Source organism: Zonotrichia albicollis, chromosome 2, assembly GCF_047830755.1.
Source record: "Zonotrichia albicollis isolate bZonAlb1 chromosome 2, bZonAlb1.hap1, whole genome shotgun sequence".
Taxonomy (NCBI): domain Eukaryota; kingdom Metazoa; phylum Chordata; class Aves; order Passeriformes; family Passerellidae; genus Zonotrichia; species Zonotrichia albicollis.
This window is the reverse complement of record NC_133820.1, coordinates 46660882-46684254: the sequence shown is the minus strand read 5'-3', so window position 1 is coordinate 46684254 and position 23373 is coordinate 46660882. Positions and strand designations below refer to the sequence as shown.

The window sequence follows — 23373 nt, the reverse complement described above, 5'->3', positions numbered from 1 at the left end:
TTTTCCTTCCACAGAAGGCTTTTTTGTGGAGGTAAAAACAGTGTTAAAAAACACTTTAGGATCATCAGGGAAGAAGTTCTATTCCTTTTGTCCCAAAGGATCTGGTATGCCACAATCATGTGAAATTTTCCTTTGGCCACCTTCAGTGTGTACTTGTGGACCCTTTCTATAAGTGAACACTGACTTATTTTCTGCATGTTAGAAGAGCTCAGATATTCCCCAAAAAGAAGAATAAAACTGGGCCTTCTTAGTTCAGTTTCCCAACAGATTGTCAGGAGTGGCACTTCAATTATGACAGTAAAACATCCTGCAAAGTTGCTTCTTTATGATTGTCTTTAGAGTAGAAATTAATTTAAAAAGAGAAGTTGTTATTAAACCATCCCTGGAAGTGGTCAAGGCCAGGCTGGATGAGAATTTTCAGCACGTTGGTCTGTGGAAGACGTCTCTGTCCATGGCAGGGGGGTTGGAATTAGGTGATCTTTAAGGTCCTTTCCAACCCAAACCATTCTATGATACTGTGATTCTATAAAAAGTTATCAGTTGTTTGTGCTTTCCTTATATGTTTTTGTACCTCTTCTGTCCTACTTCATCTATTTTTGTTTTCTCTTTTACTCAGTTAAGGAACTGTTTGGGAGAGGGTGTGTCTTTTCATTCTGTGTCCCAATGACACTGTTGCCTTACACAATAGTTCCCAGCTTTCACAATAGATACAAGGATAGCAGGAAAAAAAAATCTCAGTAAGAAGGAGTTAATTGTGTACACTTTGTTAACACTGGTTAATGAAAAGTTCCTTAGTGGCTTGAAAACTAGATTTTTAATTTTTCTTTTTTTACAAGTTTGGCTTTAAGATTTCACAAAAGAATTCTAAATATAGGTTATTCAGAAAAGATATGTCACTCAAGTTTACTCCAATTCTTATATTTCATTGCAAACAATATCTGAAAGCTGCACCAACATTGACATCAGTATATAATATAAAAAGTTTGTATTGTGACTATGCCAGGAGAGACTTGTCAAGGTCAGGAGAAGAGCAGGCAAAATCAAAGTGAAATGTTTAAGTACTTCAAAGTAACCAGAAAAAGTAGCCTGGCACTGTTGGAGTCAAAATGAAACATAGGAAAGGAAAAGCTGAAATAAACATTAAGAGTGACCAAGGTCTGTCTAGGAAACAGAGGGTGAGATTTTAAAGCTTGGAACCTACAATGCTCAGTCCTTAGCATATAATTGCACTCTTCAAAATCAATCACTAATAAATGTCAATTACAGTCACAGAATCACAGAGCCATAGAATTACAAGCTGAGTTGGAAGTGAGATGGAAGCGTGTCCTATTAGCCTATTCATTCTCAAAGCAGAACTCCCAAGTTGAAGCAGGTGTCTCAGAGCCCATATTATTTTAGATATAATTTCAGGTCCTTATTATTTTAGAAAATTTTAAAAGGAACTTGTCAAAAAATGTAAATCCAGAAGTTCTGTGGGGTTTCAGCTGAATGCCCATTTAAGCTAAGAAAATCACAGTTCTCTTCACAGCACTTCTAAGCAAAGAGTAAGAATCTCATTATTGGAAACGTAGTATTATGAGTTAAACTGCACATTTCTGAAAGTGCAGAGGCTTTCAGGGGTCACTAGAAGAGACAGAAACCCTTGGTTTAGAGGTCAGAAATTAACTATGAGCTGTATTTTGCCTGCAACTGCAAAGTTTAAATACGTAACTGAGAAAACATTTATTTTTCAAAAAAAAACCCTTTAATTTTCAAATTGCTACAGCCAAAGTAAGATATTACTCTTCTTATAACACATTGCAATTATATGTGTGTGTATGTGTAAAGATCTAAGCCAACTCATTCAATAATAGTTAAAATCTCCAATAGCACTGAAGGCTTATGTGGTGAAGCAGCTTTGCATGTTCTACCTCTCAACAAATACTGTGCCCTGTAGAAAACCAAATAGTAGAAAAAGGATAATTTTTTCCATTCTCTGGGTACTCTCTGTTACAATTAGAACTTTTTTTTTTGTTTAGTAGAGTTGGAACAAACTCTACTAAACAAAGTTGTACGCTTGTCTCATAACGGGATGCTGAACATGGAAAGGTCTCTTCAACTGCCTGGGCTTTATGGAATTCAAAGTCTTTATGTCTGAAATTTCTGCAGGCTTCAACTATGAATTAAACTAAACTCAGCCATCCTTCATTTATAATTTAATCAGCAACAATGGGTTTTGTAACCAAGTGAAAAAGTGATGCTTATTGAGTTGAGTGCAAAAGACACAAAAAAAATCTCCCATGGCAAAACCTCACTCCCAGGTAGGTTAATCAGTTTACTCCTAATTGTTTCTTTTTGTTCTCTAAAATTCTCCAAGTTACCTACTGATTCCTATATATCTTTTCAGTATTTTACTGAATAAAGGATCTGAATTAAAATGTGCTTCCAACTGGATTCCAACACTGACATAAATTTTTTAACCAAACGTTTTCCTCTTAGACACATAAACACTTGACATTACAGTAAGCTCTAAATTTCTCTTGCACAAAGAAAGGTACTCTTTTATATGAGGGTCCTTGAAGCACAACTGTACTATAAAGATCATGATCACTTCTATCCTGCAAAATACTTTTTGAAATAACATACAAAAAAAAAATCCCCTTTGTAGCTGTAAACTCCATATAAACATTTTTATAAGCAATCAGGAGACTTTGAGTTCACTACAGAAAGGGCATGTATTTCTAATAACATTTAATAGACTGCTTACATAGCCATTATTGCACAATTTCCTCATGCTTTTCTGAATGAAGATTTATACTGTGAAGAGAAGAGAAAAATTATTTTGATCCCTTAACTGGAGAATGAATACATAAAGAAATTAGCTAGGACAGCTGAGGTAGCAGCCCCCAATGCAAAGTAAAGCTATTAGCAGTACATTTTAAGATAGGACATGAGTCTTTTTTCAGAAAGATTATACCATGGCAGTAACTATTTTATCCCAAGCTACAAGTTGAATTATGACTAATTTCTGAATTTATGATGTAATTCTTTTAGCTCCGAGCAATCATTCCCAATGATCAGGAATATCGCAACGTTCTAACTTTAATAAATAATTGCATTTTAATGTATTGAATCAGGATGATTTCGCCAGAAGAAATATGTTTCTTAAGGAAAATTACCATAGATGCAAAATATTGAAAATATCTGAACAGGTTCTGCATTCGTACTATGAATTCAGGCTCCTGAGGTTTTCAGAATCTGAGGTTCTTGACTCTTTAGTGCTGTGTAGTGATGACATCATAAAATTATTTCAAGACTGCCTAATAACTTGCAAGATTACAAAGATTGCTGATTTTTTAGTCTTTAGCTTCTGAAATCCTGAAGCTGGGTCACTCTTTCAGGGTTGGGGAGCACTTGTAACTCTCATGATATTCCACTTAAGTTTACTTTAGAATCACAGAATCTTAGAATCATTAAGGTTAGAAAAGACATCCAACATCATCAAGTCCAACCTTCAGCTGAATACCACCCAGCCCACTGTAACATATAGCAAACTCTCATGTCAAGTCATTTTTTTAACTCTTCCAGGGATGGTGACAACACCACTTCCCAGGACATCCTGTTCCAATGCTTACCCACTCTTTCCATAAAGAAATTTTTTCTAATACCCATCTGAACCTCGCCTTGAATAAATTGAGGACATTTTCCCTTCTCCTATCCCTACTTGCCTGGAAGAAGAGGCCAACCCCTACCTTGACAAAACCGGTTTTCCAGCAGCTGTAGACAGTGACTATATCTAACTAAGCAATCACAAAATCCCAAATGTTTCAAGTAAGCAAGTTATAATGGAGGCAAGTGGGCTTTAGCCCCAGCCAGAGAAAATTTACAGTAAAAAAAAAAGTAATATAAATAAACACTGTGAGAGGGAAAATCAACAAGAAAAAGGAAGTGAAGGGTCTGATATTGCAAGCTGACCACATGGACATATCAACAGAAGAAAGGAAATGCTGTAATTAACTATAACTTGTACTGTCTAGGGATAAGAAATAAATTTTCTCTCCTTTAAAATGGCTGACTTAATACCATCTTTCATCCAAGCTACCAATAAATATATCCCTGTTTCTCTGAGGCAGATGTTATAGGAACCCCATGATGGTCTCTATGGATGTGGTTGCCTCCTGGAGGAAACATGGAGCATATTCAGCAGTGCAGTGAGGTTAAGGTTTACTCCAAAGGCTAGAGGATGGTCAGGACCACACACTGGCTCTAAAGGAGGCTATGGGAATTTAGGCTGACACAAACATTCAGCACTTTTGGCTTTGTTTTTCAAGAAGGCTGGAAGTGCTTTCACCAAGCGCACAGCTCTGCAAGTACCTCTTGGAGCCCTCAGAATTTGCAGGGATTTGTGCAGAAGTGACTGAAGCCACCATCACTTCAGGAAACAGTTATAGGCAAGTGATCAAAGCTTTACCAAATGTGAGTTAAAAAAAAACCTGAACCAAACCTCCCAACCCTCCCAGTTTTTAAAGTTTATATAATGGAAATGACAACTGACCCAGAGTACAATTATAATTAACGGGAGATGTTTCTGAAAACCGTCTGTGCTGCCTTGGGGAACAATGTAGGTCATAGCATCAATTAAAACCAGAACAAACTCTACACTGCCTCCATAACATTTAACCCCAAATCATTGTTGCTGTAAATTAAACAATGCATTGCTGCATTACATCACAGAACAGAAAAAAGAATAACTTGTTTGAAAACTTATTTCAAGCTCCAGCATTCACTTTGCCCCATATAAAATAGGCAAGCAATATGGAATATTGATGTTACCAGCAATTTTCTGCTTCTGTAGAGCACAATTACTATCTATATATTCAGTCGTCTTTACCTAATCTGAATAATAATATTAGACCTTTGCAGGAAAGCATGCGAGATGTACTTAACTGACAATCAAAACCAGCAGTTTACCTTAAATGCTGACTGCAAAGGAGATAGATATAAGATTATTTAAAATCCTAAGCTTCAGTTTTGAAGCTATAGTGAACACTCCTCTATGTGCAAGAGTGGAATATAGAAACAAATCACTTCAGTTAAAATGTGTTCGCAGGGTCACTACACATATTACCTAATTACTAATTTTCTAGTACTGTATCAAATATGACTGCCAATAGAAGCCACCCACACAAAAATTTAAGGACATCCACTTTTAAAGAATTGCCCGCAGGTGACGCCCTTTTTTAAGATCAATAAATTCCTGTTTCTTAACAACAAAGACAATTTTCAGCAGAATTCAAGCCAGAAGAAAGATCTTTGCAATAAAGCCTCTCAAGTGTTACTGACCTTTATGTTTGTTCATTTGGAAATATTGAGCAATATCTTGGATGCAATTAAGCCCTTTGAAGTTGTATTATCTACTTGAATGGAAGGTGAAGCAAATTCTTCTCAACTTGTGAGAATGGAAGGGCAACTACACTGAGCAGTATCTAACAAGGTTCATGAGAAACCACAAGGGAAAATTAACTGACAGAATAAACAAAGGAAAAACAAATTTATAAAGTGCACCTTCATTTCTTCTACTACTCATGAGTAATACCAAACAATGAAAACACACTGCAGGCAAAATTAAGACTTCCTGATGCCCATGCAGTACTTTCAGCTCAAAAAATTCTTCTCAGAGAAATAATTCTATAAGGATATATAGGCAAGAGCAAAGACTCATTTCTGAAATGCCAGCTGTGGAAAAAGCTAAATAGCTATGCTAGTTAATAAATATGTCTCTCAGTAGAGCATAAAGGAAGTAGGTTTGTACATCAGAAAAATTCCATTTTAATAGAACTAGTTTAAGACTCGAAGTCTGCCTATGTCCTCATCTGCATTTTGAAATTCCAGTAAGGGGTACAGGAGCTCAGTTCCCTCTTCCCTGGTGAAATGTTAAGATTATGCAAAGAATGCCAACTTCTGATTAGCCTGTTATGTACAGCCATAGCATCTCAGTGCCAGTGTTAATGACTACAATTCCATTGTTGAAGGCTTTAAGGAAATCCAGAATGAAAAAGGAATGGCCAAGCTTTAGAAAGTTTCCAATCTGAGTAAAACAGGAGAGAACAGATGAACCCATTTTTCAACAGGTCTCATCACAATTTCTTCAGAATTTTAAACCCATCATTTTTGAGACACTGAATTTATTTTAGGCATTAAGACAACGGCAGACTTTGCTGATGAATTGAGCAAAAACAATTAAAATGTTTTTTGGAAGGCTTCACAATTGAACAATGAACCCTTCCATCCTTGCCTAACTACAGAGGGAGTCTCTTTTTCCCAGGGAATGATATAAAGTAAGGTGGGAATAAGTGAAAATAATTTATTTTAGGTGCAAGTCAAAACAGGAAGCTTGAAAAGCCATGCTATAATGGGTGTAGGGGTGGGAGGGGGGGACAAAACAAAGCTCATTTTAAACATACTTCCTCTAGGGGTTGACAAGTGCACCTATGGATTTGTAGGCTAGGACTCTCTGTTTCTTTTTACCTCCAAGTTTACTAGAGTGTTGTCAGATGAGAACATATCATTCACTGCTCTGAGAATATGTGTAATGGTAGTACAATAATGAATTAGTTCTATGTCAAATAGAAAGAAAAGGTCTAATGACCCTACAGCCACGATAATGCTTCTCAAAGCTCTTTGTAAGAAAGGAAAATTAACAGGTAGGAAAGCAAAGGGAAAGAGAATGAAGCAAGCTGCCTAAGATGACTCAAGAGGAATTGAAAAAAACATATTGTATGTCTAGAACTTAATTTTAAAGATCACCCAATCTTCAACCAGTTATACAAAATATGACTGAGATGTAGATGGCAGACAGCACTGCAAAACATCAAGCCCTCTCAACCAAACCATGCCGTTTTAGTCAAAATTTTGCAACTCTGGGGTAAAAATCAGTGAAGGAAAATTAATTCAGAAGTTCACAATCCAGAAGAATTCAAGCTTTATCCTCCACACATATAGGCCAGGAGGTGGGTGTACTGAGATTTTTAAATGAATTAAAATGGAAGGAAGTGGGAAGAAAGTAAAAAAGAAATAAATGCTTTCATTAGGCCAAGTAATACAGCTCTACATTTCTCCATTTGAACTACTGACTGGGGAAGAAGGTGATAAAATGTGTTAGTTCTATGAGTTTAATCTCCATCCACAATACCATCTAACCTCTCTTCCTGTGCCGAAGAAGTTGTTTCTGACTCAGCACCTCAAAGGCACTTCAAAGATGTGGAGTTTCAGGCACAAAAGACCATTGGATCATTGGGATCTAGTGTACTGCCATATGTAACGCTGACAAGAATAGCTTGTCTTAAACACAAGCATGCACACCTATTTCAGGAAGGCAGCTGATCCTGGAAACATAACAGGACTGAGATTACTGCCTTCCCTAATGGTTTGTCCAATGTTCTCACTTTTAAAAACACCTGCCCAGCCTTGGTTTACTCTGACCCTGGTATGCATTCTGCTCTTCTCTGCTACTGTGAAGAATCCTCTTATTCCCAATCATCCCACAGGAATATGCTGTCTTTAGGTCATGTCTCTCTCTGGAAGAATTTTTCTCCACTCTAGTCTCTCTTCTGTCTTTTGATATTTATTATCTTTACAAATTACAGATACCAAAACCTGGTACAGTATTTTCTTCTGCAATCTCACTGCTGCACATACCAATAAAACCACCTCCTTACTCTTATTTTTTAGTGACATTTTTTACATTCAAGTTAAAAATACAAGTGCCACTGAGCTGTCTGTTCTTTCCTCTGGAACACTCCTAGAATCACTTATGTCAGCTGTAGGGGTCCCCATGTGTAAGGATGCCATTGCTCCCTTCTGGCTGTGTAATGCTGCTCTTCTAGAGACAATTTTGACAATTTTGTTTGAATGACCTCTGTTTGCAGGCTAGACTGTAACTGGATTGCACTATCTAATTGCTGTGTCCTCCTTTTTTTCCTAGTGTTTCAGTCTTCACATTATTTTCAAATTCTAACATCCAAGAATTCATGCAGCTCTCTAAAGGATTTGTGAAAATACTGAAATACATTGTCCACACCCAAACCTAAACTGTGGAAGGCTGTGGAGAGAGACTTTAAAAGAGGATGCAATTACAGGACAAGGGGGAATAGCTTCAAACTGAAAGAGAGCAGGTTTAGATTGGGTATTAGGAGGAAATTCTTCACTATGGGGGTGGTGAGCACTGGCACAGGTTGCCCAGAGAAGCTGTGGATGCCCCATCCCTGGAACTGTTCAAGGTCAGGTCGGATGGAGCGCTGAGCAACCTGGTGTACTGGAAGGTGTCCCTGCCCAGGGCCAGGGGTGTTGGAACTAGATCTTTTCTAAGATTCCTTCCAACCCAGGCTATTCTACAATTCTATTTTATAATTCTATGATCCCTCAAATTTTTTGCGTAAGGGTCATTTCTCACTGATTAGTGGTTTGATATGCCAATCTTTAACAAATACTATTTTGACAAAGTATGCTGCTATTTATTTTATACCATATGAAATACAAAAATGAAATGCCTTACAAAAGCCTAAATAAGACTGCGGACTATTTGACAAGTAAATTCACATTCTGAAATGAAGTTTATCTAGCATAACTGCTTTTCTTTAAAACTATGTTGACTATCATTAATTTCTTCCTACCACTAATTTTTTCTTAGGCTTGCTTTTTCAGCCAAATTGTCCCTAATGATCCCAGTATTTTTTCCAGGGCTGAAATAGAACTAGCCTGCTCTGCAGCAATATTTGGGAAAAAAAAAGTTTGGAAATAATAGCATGACACTCACATCCCAGAATTTTAAAAATTCCCCAACAGATCTTTCCAGCCTCCTTTTTTTAAGGCTCATAGGTGAAAGTTATCAAGTAATGAGCCTTCTGCTTTACTTATTTTATTACTAGCAGATGTTGTTTAACATGCTTTGAAAGATTCAGTGCTGTTTATACAGTAGGGACACTGGATCTCCTACCACCATATGGGCTTGCTAGGGAGCAAACAGCACTTCCCTCCTACTGTGTGCCACTCAGTACTGAAGAGGTATCAGAGCTTTTGTTCATCTTTGCATGAATAAATGACAATTAATTAAACAAGGATTGACTGGCATCATTTCTTGGTTTTGGTGTTACAAAAAAGCAGCACAAATTAGTTAATTCACATAAAAAATAAACCAAGAACTAAGCTTGGTCAAACTTTTCTTGAAATCTTAGGAAGTAGAAACTGAGTGTCCAGAATTGAGTCCAGATATATACTGTGAGAGTTCTTGTCCATTATACTTGCCACTGAATTCATCCTAGGTTACCACCTTAATAATTGAATATTTTTAGCCCTTACATTAAGGAAAATTACCTAGACATCCTAAGCCATTATAAATTGATGTCCAGCTGGCAGAGAGCTGTGCAAGATAACTCAGAATGCTCATCTGTCCTATTTATGCCAGAGTCTTGTTAACCCTGGATAACAAAGGATACCAATTTGGACATCAACAATATATCACTTTAGACTACTTTTACCAGAAATATCCCATTAGTGTGCATTATCTTCATATCTTAATCAGCCTTCTTTTCCTCCTGAGACTGCAAAGGACCCAGCTGGCTAACAGCCAGAATATCAAGTGTCTCACACACCTATTATCATAACAGCAGAAGGTCATACACTGAAAACTGAGCACACAAATGCAACATGAACTAAACTGAGTATTTTGAAAACAGAAATTTATGGAGGTTACTATTCTGGTGCAACAGCATCACTTGTACTTTTGTTTCATTTGGGGGAGGTGTGGGGTTTGCACTTTTGGTTTCAATGACAACTCCTCTACTGGGAAAATTCTTTGATTAAAAAAACAAACAAAAAAACCCCCAAAACAAACCACCAAAATCCCCACTCCAAATCAAACTTCAACAATGCTTTTTCTATCAGGCTCTCCAGGTCCGCAAATATGCTTAGTCTTCCTTTCCTATATCTTGGTTTGGTCCTGCCTGCTACCTCCCAGAGACTGACTGCGCCTCTCCGGACTAACAGGCAATAGAAAGACATTACGAAAAGATAAAGGTGAAATTTTCCTGACCACTTAAGATAACAAATCGAGACATTTTGGTCTCTAAATTATTTGACCATAAGGATATCTACACAATGGAGAGACAAAGTAATTTCCAGGGCATGATTCCCCTCCATCTAAAGGAGCCATCCAAACCAGGTTAGAAGAACTGTGATCAGGACAGGTTTCTCCATTGACTACCATGGCAATATCATTGACTTCCTCAAATGTCAAAAGTCAACTCAAGCCACATTGTTTTCCTAATAGCTCACCTGTTTTCGGTTTGATCAGTATGTAGCCGAGGCTCCTTGCATGCCACGGCATCTTGGGAATTATTCAAACATTTGCAAAAATATGTATTTTTAAAAACTTGATATGGGCCCTTTTGGGTGCAGGGAAGCATTGGTGGAGAAAAATTGGCAAAACTATGAAGCAGCAATTCAGAAACTATTTGCTGTCCTCACTTACTTCTCACAGCCAACTTCACTAATCTCACCTGTGTATTAGTCCATTCCATTTCAGGAAAAGGTCCCAGCTGAAGGCCTCTACCTGTGGGATTTTCTTCCTCCTGGCCTTTCTGGAATTACATAGAGACATCTGCTCAGGACATGTTCCAAACTCAGATTTTTCATTGTCATTGCATTTGGTGCTTAGTTGTGTGGGTTTGCTTCCCAGGCTGGTTTCTTTTGGGTTTTTTTTTATTTTTTCTCTTGAAGCTGTAAATTGGTGTTAATACATACTGAATCGCCCAGAGGCTTTATAACAAAAAATTAATTGGAATTATATTATATAGTATTAAAAATGTGAGTTCATATTATTGATTATTATTATTTTTGGATTAGCTATTTATCACTACAGGAAGAACAAGCAAGTTATGTATATTTTACAAGAATTAATATTGTACTACTGTATTTAGGTTGATTTTTAGTATGCAACATCTATCAATCTCTAGTAAGTATTAGCAAATGAAGCAAGGCTACAGGGAATAAATAAACATTCTCTTGACAGTCCACCTCTTTCTAGCTAAAATTAGAAATAACCCTGTTGCTTCTAAATTTTAAAACCCACTCTAATTATCACTATGAATTTATGAAGTTTAACAGTAGGAGGTTATATATTTGCTTTTAATGAATGTCAGGTTTCCATTTTTTTTGTGAAACAAAAAACCTATAATGAATTCGGTATCCCACATAGGCATGAGTCAATGCCATTGTAGAAAACACATGAGTTCTTAACAAACAACAACAGTATGGAAGAGCCCTGACAGTAAGGAGAAACATAAGGCAAAGATCTCAGTTTTTGTAGCAAAACTACCATATCTGTAGCCATGCATCCAACAGCATTTTTACACAATGTTTAGTAAACAAGGGACTGAAAAGCATTTTTACAAAGGCCATATTCATTACAATGCTTATGTAATGCTGATCCTCACTTTTACTAGGTTACTTGAGAGACTTTTTGTTTCTATTTTAATAAATAATACAGCTTTTAAAAAGAATAAAAATCCTACCTCAGTTTAGGTGTGAAAGGAAATATAAATGAACTAATTCTAACACCCTCTGCCATGGGCAGGGACACCTTCCACTAGACCAGGTTCCTCAAAGGCCCAAACCTGGACTGGAACACTTTCAGGAATAGGGCATCCACAGCTTTCCTGGGCAACCTGTGCCAGTGCCTCACCACTCTCACAGTGAAGAATTTCTAATATCTAAACTTGCATTCTGACAGTTTGAAGCCATTTCCCCTTGTTCTGTCACTACAAGCATTTGTAAAATGTCCCTCACCAGCCTTCTCATAGACCCCCTTTGCATATAAACCCACCACTTTTTTTTTTAATAAAGGTAACACTTTTTCACTCTAACCTGCAAGATTAAGTCTTTTTTAACATCAAGCATAAAACACAGCAAGTATAAAGCCACTAGGCCAAGTCATTCAGGGAAGTCTCAAAGCTCTGTTGCTCTAAAGAATGGCTAATAATAGTCAAAAAGGTAGTCAAAGTGTCGCACTTTTCAGTATATGGTCTAAGGAAAAGGACTTCCGGCTCTGCTTAAGATTAATGCTGTCATACAAACAATATTTTTAAAAGCTGAGGCTTAAATTGATGCTGTCAGTCCTCAGGCATTTAGCTGTGTCAGCTAGGAGCAGAGTCCTTTGAGACATGGGAAAGTACTGAGAATGGTTTCAGGCTTAAATTCCCTGAGTCACTTTGGAGGGTGCATTCCCACCTCAGTGGAGTGGGACAAACATACGTCTGAATATCCAGCTGAGCTCACACAGAGAGAATTTTTACATTGAAAAAATCTAGAGTAATTTCTTTTACAGTGTAATGGGCAGCTGGGGATTCCCTAACATAAGCACCAAGTCCACCAGGAACAACCACAAGGCATTTTATGGAGTCGACTGGAGCTGATGCACCTTGACCCCAGCAAGCTTCTGTGTACATGTATTTGGTTCTGGAGCCTTTTGACAAGAAATGTGTAGTACCCTAAACACAGATAAAAGAAAGCCAATGCTTATTTACCAAGCAGTAAGCATGTCCCTGGACAGAGGAAACATCAAACTCAAAAACACAGAGTAAGGAACACCTCTGTTGAGATCATTAGCTAAGGAGGAGCCAAGAGTGAGGTTCTGCTGCAAAACGGCCTTCATCCAAGATACGAGGAGTTGCTGTGTATGAGGACAAGGGTTGTAACTATTGTGCTGTAATCATTGATGATGAGACACCAGCAAAAGTGTATAATTATGGGGTGTTTTTTTTTTTTTTTTTTAAGATAAGCACTGAAAAAGCCAAAGAAAATCTACAGAAGAGAAATGTCACACCCTAAGGAAGATTGAAAACAGGATATTACATAGGGATAGCGATCAGTTCTTTTCAACTGAGAGAAAAACCGGGGAAATCACTCCAAATTTGCTTCTATGAAAAAACCTTTAACTGCTAGGGTGCTGAAAAACTGAAGGTCTCCAGTCCTTTCCATATCCTACAGGCTTTTGCTCCATGGGAGGTTTATTCCCTAGTAATTCCAGCAATTTTAATTTGGAAAAGGATGATTACTAACCAGCTAAAAGCAAAAAGCATATTCCTCTGTGCTAAGTTAAAATAAAATAAATACATACTTGCTTCCAAGGTAAGACTTTACAATGCCACTAGTGGATGTAGTTGGTGTAGAAATGTAAGCCTCTTCATAAAAAATATCTTTTGAAAAAACTCTACTCAAACGCCAGTAGATAGCATTTAAAACAGAATTCTTCATAACCATCAAATTGTGAGTTACAAAGCTGGCAACAATAAAGGTGAGACTGAGTTTCCCAAATAGAGCTGTCTTATGTCATCAGATGCATTAAGGTATTGTTTTCAGCTGCTTCTTCAAAAGAGAATGGGTTTCCTTCTGTCATTTCCGACACCCATATGCACACTACAGATTTCACAGGACATCTAAAATAGCACTATATGCCTATCTTAGACAAATGAATATCACCCCAAAAAGCCTTTTTTTATTTAAAGGAAAACTTTTCTTAATTTTCAATTCTTGTTATTCACACAAGCTATTATTAAATGCAAATATATAGTTTAAGATTTTGGGGGGTTATTGCATAGAAAATCTAAACCTCTTGCTCTTTAACCAAAAATAAAAAATCAAGTTTCCTAAATGTTATGAAATACTATAAATCCAAAATCCAATAAAAGTTTTATATAAGACCTAGAGCTGAACAAGTTTCAGTGTTGAAGTACACCAATTTTAGAAGGACTTAAATACTCTTATAGTCTGGAAAGCCTTGTTAATCTGTAGATTGGGAAGGATCAGTTTATTGCTGGGGAAAAAAATTTTGCCTATTAAATACCAGGAAGTCCCACAGTCCAACAAATATTACCTTCATACAAGAACATCATGCAGCATTTTAAATAAAGACACCCACACCAATAAAAATGAGGAAAATCAAGTTTTCCGTTTAAAAAAGTCTTCAAAAAGAGATCTCATGAAAGTCTAAATAGTTCCTGCTAATCATATGTTGAGTGCATTGAAGTACTGCAATGCAAAGTAAAGTAATAAAATATGAACATAGGGAGAAGAGATGTGCAAAGAAAACAGTGATCGTATTTCTAAATAAAGCCATGAAAAATTGTTGCATTCACAGGAACTTCAGCGTACTGAACAGTATCAGTGATCACAGTGCTAAGGTCAAATCTGTTCCTCACACCACTGATCTAACTACTATAGATGAATTCCACAGAATTGAGCACAAGGGGATGAACTTCCATGGTGAATAATTGCTTTTAAACCAAAAACTTAATATGTCAGACAATGACAGAAAGGCAAGTTTCAATGAAAAGCTCAAAAATATATAGGAGGCTACAATTTTCTTTTAAAATTTGAGTCATTCTTTTTATCAATTTACAACAGAATAATGAACAGCTGATAGCATATTGGAGACAAGTCCAAAAATACTTTTAAAACAGGCTTGTGAATGAAATGAAAATTCAGGAGCAGCAGATGGGTTTAACTGCTGTTAAATGTGGAGTGGTTTCCAAGAACATGTTGTATGCAATAATAAATAGCCAGAGACATAAAGTTTCCCCAGCAGTTTAAACCCTGAGCATACAAGCTAAGTGAGGGCTTTCAAGCTTTGGCTCACTGCAACATCTTTACATTTTACCCTTGTCTACAGCAGCAAAGATGCTTGTTATTAACAATGTGTGCCAGCAATGAGTGCAATTACAGCAGCACTGAGCACAGTTTCACAGGCAGGCAGGTTTAACATAGGCTTTCTGAAACAAGAATAGTTCTTGGCTCTGCTTGCAGGTTAATCACATTCAGCACCAGGGTATCCATTCTCACAGTGGATAATTATGCCACTGTACCCAGTGCCTCAGTTTGTGCATACATTTTACATAATAAACATGTTAGAAATTGCCTCCCCATCTAATTCGTGATCTGGATGTGGGCACTGGGATGACGTATTGCATCTACGGCTTCTGCAGTCATGGTTTCACTGCCTCCATGTCTCATGCCCTCTTGGATTTAAGCAAAAGTGAAGTCCCAAAGCTCCAGGAAACAGGCAGCAACTTTTTGTTTGTACCTCAACCAGTTATGGTTTCATCTCCTAATCCATCAAAAAGTGGTTTTATTAAGTGACAGCTATGATTAGGTTAAAGCTTCTACACACACTACCATGTATTCTTAGACTTGACTGACACAGACACTCGTGGCACAGAATGAAACTGGAACTTTTAAACTCACAGTGATGCACAGAGGCACAGGCAGGGAAGGGTTCAAAAGAATGAGTGCAACTGGCAGAGGATAGAAATCCACATCAGGATCAAACCCAGAAAAAAAATCACTGCTGCTGCCTCCTTTAATCCAATTGCTTCTGTAATAACAAAAGATTTATGAGGAAGTGTGGAAAAGAGCATCACTGGATTCAAGGAAGCCTCTGGAGTTCAGAGCAGACCTACACTATAATACAGGTGTGTTCCTGCTTAGATGCACCAAGGATGATTCTGATTAGCTACTCTGTAATACCAGTATCTGCTTGATACTGTCTTGGATGAACTGGAGGGAAATGATTATTAGGGAAACAAATGATAGAAAAGAAAGATGAGGAACTAAATGAAAGAACTGTTTTAGAAAAGAGGAGAGATGTCAGGCCTTCATGTGAGTTACCAAGTATAAACTTATACTGTTGCTAACCTACTACTTTTCACTGCTACTCTAGAAAATCATGATTTCTATACTTTCATTGCAGAAACCATCTCTTTTTCCAACTAATTCTTTCCATAGAAAAACATAAGATTTGGCTATGGCAAAACCACTTCTCTCTAATCCTAGTACTATACTTCATTCATGAAACGGATAGAATTAAATCAGTCCACTGATGCTCACGTGGCATTCACGGTCTACTTGTTTCCCAGGGATCATCTAAGAGCTTTTTTTTATCCCTTGTCTGATACCTACTGAGAGAATTAGAAATGAAATTGCTCTATTGTCTGGGAAATTCAGCCATTAAAGTAACAGTCCCCAAAGCACGCCTTTCTTTCCAATCCAAATATTAATGGTCACAAAACATCACGTGTAAGCTAATATCCTTTTGGTCACTCTAACAAGTATCCTTACTAGAGGTTGTTTGGAGATTTCCAGAGCCATGGCTTCTGTCCAACACATCTCAACTGAAACATCCTCACTGTTGCTGTCAAATGAATGCAAACAGTTGTTTTGTGTGCTCCCTTCAAGCTGCACCCTGTTCTGGTTGCTTGGACATGCTGCAATGCTGCAGCACTACTACTTCTGGAAATGGCTGAACTGCTCAAATAAAGGAGGCTGAGGAACATACTCAAAAGCCTGGACCCTCATAATCCTCACTGTTAGATGTTACAAATTACATGAAGTCCTTGCTGTTCTGTGTAATTCGAGCTAGCTCCTTCCAGGAAAAAACTGCTCTAGGGGCTAGACTCACATAGTGCAGACATGAGTAAGCACCTTCTTTTCCATAGTATAGACACAGCTGCTTTCTCGTACCAGAGATGCACAATACTATTACTTGAAGTACAAGTACCCAGGAATTCAAATTATATCAATGATGTACTGCAGTAAATTCCCCAGGTTTAGCCAGGGCCCCTTGGAGAATAGAATGCTGACACAGCAGCAAAGAAGTTTCCTGTCTCCAGGGACATTCGCCTTGTACCTTATCCCTATAGCCATGTAACCCTACTATTGGTCACTTATGGTCACACTACCACTATTGCCATTGGTCAGGATTGGATCCAGGCCAAGGGTATAAAAGTAGCATACTGTACCCCTACTAACTTGGAAGAAGAAGAGCTGAGACCCTTCATGGAACCCCTACAATAAAGCCATACACGTGGAACAGCCGGCCTCTTCTCCTTCTCCTCTCTCTACCGTCTGCTGGAGACTTAGGCCAAGGGAAAAGCTACCTAGCAAGAAAAGTTGAAATCAAGAGCTGCCTAATCACTAAGAGCTGAATATTCCCTGCTTGCTAAGGGCTGACCCGCAGCCTTGGTCTGAGAGCGAGCTGGCCTCTGGCACTCAGTCCCCCTGGGAGCCAAGCTCTGGAGCTGTAATAGCTTGCACAGGATAAGACCAAGTAAGGCTCATTTAATGTACTTTCCCCATTTGAAAGTGCCGAGTGATTTTAGGGGTGGTTGCTGGCAATGCAAACACATGGGTTCACAGGTTTCTCTTAATCAGAGCTATCAGCAACAGCCACTTCACTGGAGGCACACTGGAATTTGAAAGCGGTGACGACAGAACACCACTGCTGATTGATTTTGTAGTAATCATCCTGAAGGGGTTTTGTACATTATTTTGACCAGCCATTTAGACAAGGAATTATGGGGATAAGAGACTATATGATTAGAACTAATCTTCATTGAAAAGTACTTAAAACATACTCTCAGTAAACTATGGTCTGTTCTCAGCTATTACTCAGCCATTTGTACTATTACCACAGAAATGGACCACATACATGATCTCCTCTTTCACAGAAGCATTTTCTGATATAGGCTAATTATCAAGCACAAATATATGGGATTGTAGGGCTTTTTTTGTGCCCTAAAATGGCAAACAAATAAAGGCCTTTGTTGTAATCCTATTGCAAGGGTTCCATACTGTTGTCTCCTTATCACAAAAGTTTCCTACCTTCTTGGTGTTTCTCGTGGGCATCTCCTCAGAGCACTGACTCTTTCTTCTTCACAAAGCAGCCACTGACTCCAGCTCCCTTCTCAACCACCCACCCCACTCTTTTATAGCACTCTTCTTCTCATTGCTTACAGCTGTGGCCTGGTAAAGTCAGGCCTGTTCCTAATCTTTGATAATTGGCCCAGCTGCAACTCCTTAGGGGTAAGACTACTTTCTACACTATCTTAATTTTCTTATATCCTATCCTCCTACTGGCCTGGATTTTTTCTGGAGAGCCATATTTTTTTTTTCCTAACAACCATCATGAGCCTCTTTTGCATACTATAACTTGGTATGGTCTGCAAGACTTCAATCACTGATACTGAACCAAGTTCAATGTGTTTTGCACCGTCTCTCATGGGTTGTTCACTCTAAAATGACCTTCATTTTATTATATTTTTTCTGTGACATTTTGGAAATTATTGTAACATCTAACTCTTATCTGTTGCAGATACCATTTCCAAAATTGGTAATGAGTATTAAATATGTGCCACTGCCAAATGTAGTAATTTTCTGGTGTCTTACCTTGTATCTGCTCTGGCAGCCTCTGTGCATGTCTCCTTCGAGACCAGACTGGTTATTAAATTCCAGTTATTAGGAAACAAATTTAGGCTCAGGACACGTTTTTTTTCCTAAAGCTTTGTCAGTTGCATGAATGATTTTGTCTACAAACGTGCAGCTCTCTTACAAATTTATATGCAGTCTGTGAGTCATAAATTTCAGAAACAACAAAAAGGTTTTATTTGTGAAAAAGTGAGGATTTCCAAAAGCATCAGTTTGTGGTCAGTACTAGCTTAAATTGATTTCCCTGGAATAGGGGCATGAGATATTTGCACCCACAATCTAAAGTCTTCTTTATTACAGCCAACTGTTGAGTCCTATCACCTGTACTTCCAAAGCCTTTTGCAGACTTCATAGAGCAGAATAAGAGGATTAAAAGAAATTTAGTATTTCAATTATAGAGATAATAAGTGAAATAAGTGACTAATTCTCTCAGCTTTCCAAACTCTGCAGTAAGACTAAAACTTTAATGTTCCTCTGTTGCTCACCCCTCAAAGAAACCATGTGCATTGAGACACAGGTGTCAGCATGGATCCACCAGTACCCCCAAAAAGCAAATATATCATAGAATAGAACTAGTTCAGCTTTGACCCAGCAGCCCACTTTGTTCCAGAGAGCATCTGGTAACAGCTTTCTAACCTTTCTTGGTCCTACTGCGTGTGAAGATACCACAGATGTGCTTCCTGGTGAAAGATTTTGCTTGTCCTGCACAACTCAAATGATAATAATAAAAGAAAATATGCCAGGGTGGAAAATCATTAATGTAATGCTTTTCTAAAGTATCTATTGATATATCAAGCTCATAAAATTTATCTGGCACAAATTTTGACTGAAATATGTTTCCCTTCTTTTCGTTCTTACAAAGCTAACAACTGTGCTTGCTCTGATAGTCCTTAGGAAAAGGATAATTTACTGAAATATGTGAATGGGAGACTGATTGGCCTTCACATGTCTCCTGATGCCTCTGGAGACTGTAACCATAGTCATCAGCTGAGATGATGGTGTTTATGCCATTTTAGTGCGAGAGAAACCTGTCTGGCCCTCAGCTGTCAGTAGAGAACGTCACGGGTTTCCTACAGGTATGGTGACATATCGACCACAGACATACTGGTGGATGTATGGGATGACACTTAAAATGCTGATAAATGTCTGTGTCTTGGCAGGTTTGTTATCCCTGGAGGATATTTTTCCAACCTCCATGCTGCTTCCTCCATTTTTAGGGGTCATATTGATGAGGAAAAAGATGTCTCATATTTTCCACTAGTAAAAGAAATAAATTTTCCTTAGTACCATTACAAGTGTCTTCCCATGTGCTGATCATCCAGCTAGTTCAACACTTGTTTAGTGTGGGGATTGTTAACTAAACTGCTCTTCAGAGACCCCTCTCCCTGTTCAGCTTTTCCACACTGATGTGTCCAGGCCTCTATAACTGCAATAAGTGCAGCACTGAATCCTGTCACTACCACTAGTAAATTTACTATCCAGTATTCAAGGCTACCAGTGAAAACAACTATTTTTGGCAATATAATAGTGTGTGTGCCATGTCCAACTTCATAACTGACCCATTTACTTCCAGTTCAATAGTGTATTTATCTCTAAATGAACTGCTGCTCATTGTTCCTGTGAGAATAAATCTGAGCAACACGCATTGTGGTTCTTGCCAACTTTTGCAAAGTGATATAATCCATCCTCCCTCTCACATCTTTCCTTTAGTGACACCCAGTGGGTTGGCTTCTGTTAACCATGCTTCTTAAACTCCACATGCTTTTTGCTGCAGTCTGAGTTGCGATACTGTACACAGCTCTTTTCCCCTACAGTGTGAAGGATCTCAATTAGGACATAATTGTCCACCCACTACTCTGAGTCTGAATCTGGTTCTTCCTTTTGTTTATCAACTTCTTACAGCTTTCCTTTCAGAGTTCTTACTGATGTTCCTGAGCTTTGTTTACTCTCCCAGTCACAAGAGCGGCGTTGGGATGTGACTTGGGCACGCTCAATCCCTCCTCCACTATTTTGTGCCACAGGAAAGCTGAGCAGGCTTGATGTGCTCCTGGAAGAGCTCCAGCTGAATGACTGGCAGAAAACAAAGGCGGGGTGTCCGTGGCACAGAAGACGGAGTCAGCGCGTGTTTGTGGCGCACGCTGAGGATCGGCCCCGTGGGCAGCACAGCAGAGCACACCCGCGTCTCTGTGGGCACAGAGCCAACAGGATCTCCCACCAGAGACTCAACCCCCAGAAACATCACTCACAGCTTCCACAGCCTTTTGTTTCTCTAACTAAAGCCACTCTTCATACTCCATGCTTATGGGGCACAGAGCCCTCCACATCCTTCTTGGCTTCAGTTTTATCGTCTTTTTGGCTGGGACAAATAAAACTATTAAAGGTATTGAGGATTTCAACCCAGCAATCGTTAGAAAAGGATCTGCATTTTACCGGCATTCCCAGCTTGCCAAACAAGAGTGGTGTCACTTTTGTTATCCTCCACCTTCCTGGAGAATTCTAGCCTTGGTGAGGCAGACTTTGAAGTGTTTCACTCTCCTGCTCTCTGTATTTTCTGTTCCTTCTCTGAATCCTGTTCAGCAATCCCTTTGCTCTGACAGCTCTTGCTTTTATGCCTGATTTCATCTAGCTGGGAATAACTACAGAAACCTGATGTCACCTCCCCTGACCCAGAGACTCTGTCTTACTGACATGAGCACAAAGGTATCTACTGATTATACCAGAGAGGACTAATCTAAAAAAGGTTTGTCATTAGGCTTATTGCAAATATATCCCAACCTGATTTTAAAGTTTCATTTCAAACCTGTTTTTCTAAAAAAAAAAAAAAAACAAAAAAACAAAACAACAGAAAATTTAACTACAAACAAAAGAAAAGTAATTATGATGAAAGACATCTGGGGATTATATGTGTGCTGTATTTTCCAGTGCCTTCAGGGGCATAAATATACATTTTTGCTTTTGTGCTATATCCAAGGAAATAAAAATACCAGTTCAGAATTGTGTTGGCAGGAAATCTCTGTGCTTTTTAATTTTGGCAGGATGCTAAGTATTAGAGGCTAAATATTATTTGACCTCATGACTCACAGGAAAACAATGTGTACTTAAAGCACAGAAATAATTGCTCTACTTCAGTACGTCCAGCTTTCCTATATTTAAAGTCATTTCACCATCTGAAGACATTTCCTAATTGAATTGTTCTAACATTTAGTCCCACACCCCCAATGACAACAGGATAGAAATTTTCTGAGGTTTCTTGCCTCATATTTCTCTGCTCTTTAGATGAGTTCTTAGTGAGTTAATACTTACATCTGCTTCCTGTACTCACAGCTCTTCAACACAGTCAATGCTAATTTCTCTCCTTAGGTTTATATCTTGGGGACTTTGGAAACCTGTAAATCTTTCTATTATTCTGTATGTCTGCTCAGAATATATTTATACACACATTATGTTTATGTTATGTATGTATAATGTCTCTTTTGACTTTACACAGCAGTTCAGGCAAGAATATGGTCATATTCAGTAGATGCAAGGATGTGTATTTATTTGTATAGGAAAAGTTTTAGACCTTTAGTTCTTTCTGTAAAGTATTATTCCTCTTTCTTAGCCACCACCCTGAAGAATTATGTCACTAAAAATAAAGCTAAAGGCAAGCACAGGGGAAAAAAAAATAATAAGCTGTAGTTTTGAAAAGTACTTTACATAATACTTGTAAAGCTCACTACCAGGAACATGCCATTAACAGAATCTCATGATAGTCATAAAAATGAACAGTACCCTTTAATGCCTTCACCATCCAGACATGTTTCACAAGGATATAATATGTGGTGGGGTTTTTAATCACAAAATTTCCCCTTATTCACTCTGTCTGCAAAAAAAAAAAACAAAAAAGAGGAAATTTCTTACAGCTGTTGGTCTCTCCCCACATCAGCAGTTAACACATCCTTCCCCTGATCATCGGGCCACCTTGCTCTGTAAGACAGTGATGGCTGATGGGGACATTTGGGAAAAACTGAACATGGGTGAGGCAGGTGAAGGAAAGGAAGAGACTGAGAGTGTTCCATGGCAAAGCCTCCTGAAAATGCTGTTCCCTCAGGTGATATTGTAGGGTATCACCTGACGGTTACTCCAGGTCAGGACATCATGGGAACAGTTCTGCTACACCACCAGACCCCTGCACCCTCGGTAATTCTTGATGGATAGGCAAACAATGTCTAACCTTGAAAAAAACTTAATGGGTGAAATTAGCTCAGCAGTGTTAAGTGTTAGCATCAGAGTACAATGTGTAACCAAATGTTTGATACTAGTGAGCTCGCTCCAAAAAAATGGATGCCAATTTCATCTTACTCCCTCTTAAGATTCATGGCTGCAGGGTGTCTGTCACAATCACAGCTGAAGTTGAACTGTGATAGATCACATTTATGACAAGGTTCAGGCATTATGTTTTTAACAGGAATACTTATCAGACTGGACAGAAATTAAAAATCTCCTCTATGTTTGAACACTTGGCTAGAGAAGCAGCAAAAATAAATCACTTTTAAGATGATATCTGTGGTCTGATTAACATCTTCCTGACCAGCAAGTCCTAAAACACTCTGACCAGAATAATGCGTGCTCCTATTTTACACAAACATACACATACAGTGCGTACAGGCAACAGAGTTAAGGTTGCCATGGGAACTTTACCTCCAGATTTTTTGGGTTTGTATAATCAAATTAACACAAGTACAATGTTGTAATGATTCAGTTTTGCCTTGTAATTAATTATGTTCACATTTTCTTTTGGCGGGAACTCTATTTATCTGATGGATACAGCCCAATGTGATAATTTTATTCAAAATATCCAAAAGTTGGTTGTCTAAGCAGGGGATATTTTAAACTTGAGTCACTGTGCAGAAATGGCTACAGTGTAGCACAGAAAACACTGCATCAGTGTTAAACCAGGTGGTTCAGCCGCGGGTAAGGTAACCTCCATGGCAGCAATGAACTCAGCACAAGCTCTGCCATTGCACTGCAGGCTGTGCCAGCCCTGGCATAGGCTGATGCTGAGGTGTGGAAAGAAGCAGAACACTTTTGAGACCTGAT

The 23373-nt window shown here is 38.3% G+C and overlaps 1 protein-coding gene across 32 annotated transcripts in view; it reads right to left on the bottom strand.

The window, feature by feature from the left end:
• Positions 1 to 23373, bottom strand: part of DLG2 (discs large MAGUK scaffold protein 2) — a 993421-nt gene that overhangs the window by 583443 nt on the left and 386605 nt on the right. For 19 of the 32 annotated variants that reach the window (XM_074535042.1, XM_074535043.1, XM_074535044.1 and 16 more), the window contains one exon: positions 10536 to 10616. The exons of the other annotated variants lie outside the window; for them this stretch is intronic. In XM_074535042.1, the coding sequence (XP_074391143.1) occupies positions 10536 to 10616 (81 nt within the window). The remainder of the gene's footprint in view (positions 1 to 10535; positions 10617 to 23373) is intronic. 32 annotated transcript variants of the gene reach the window in all.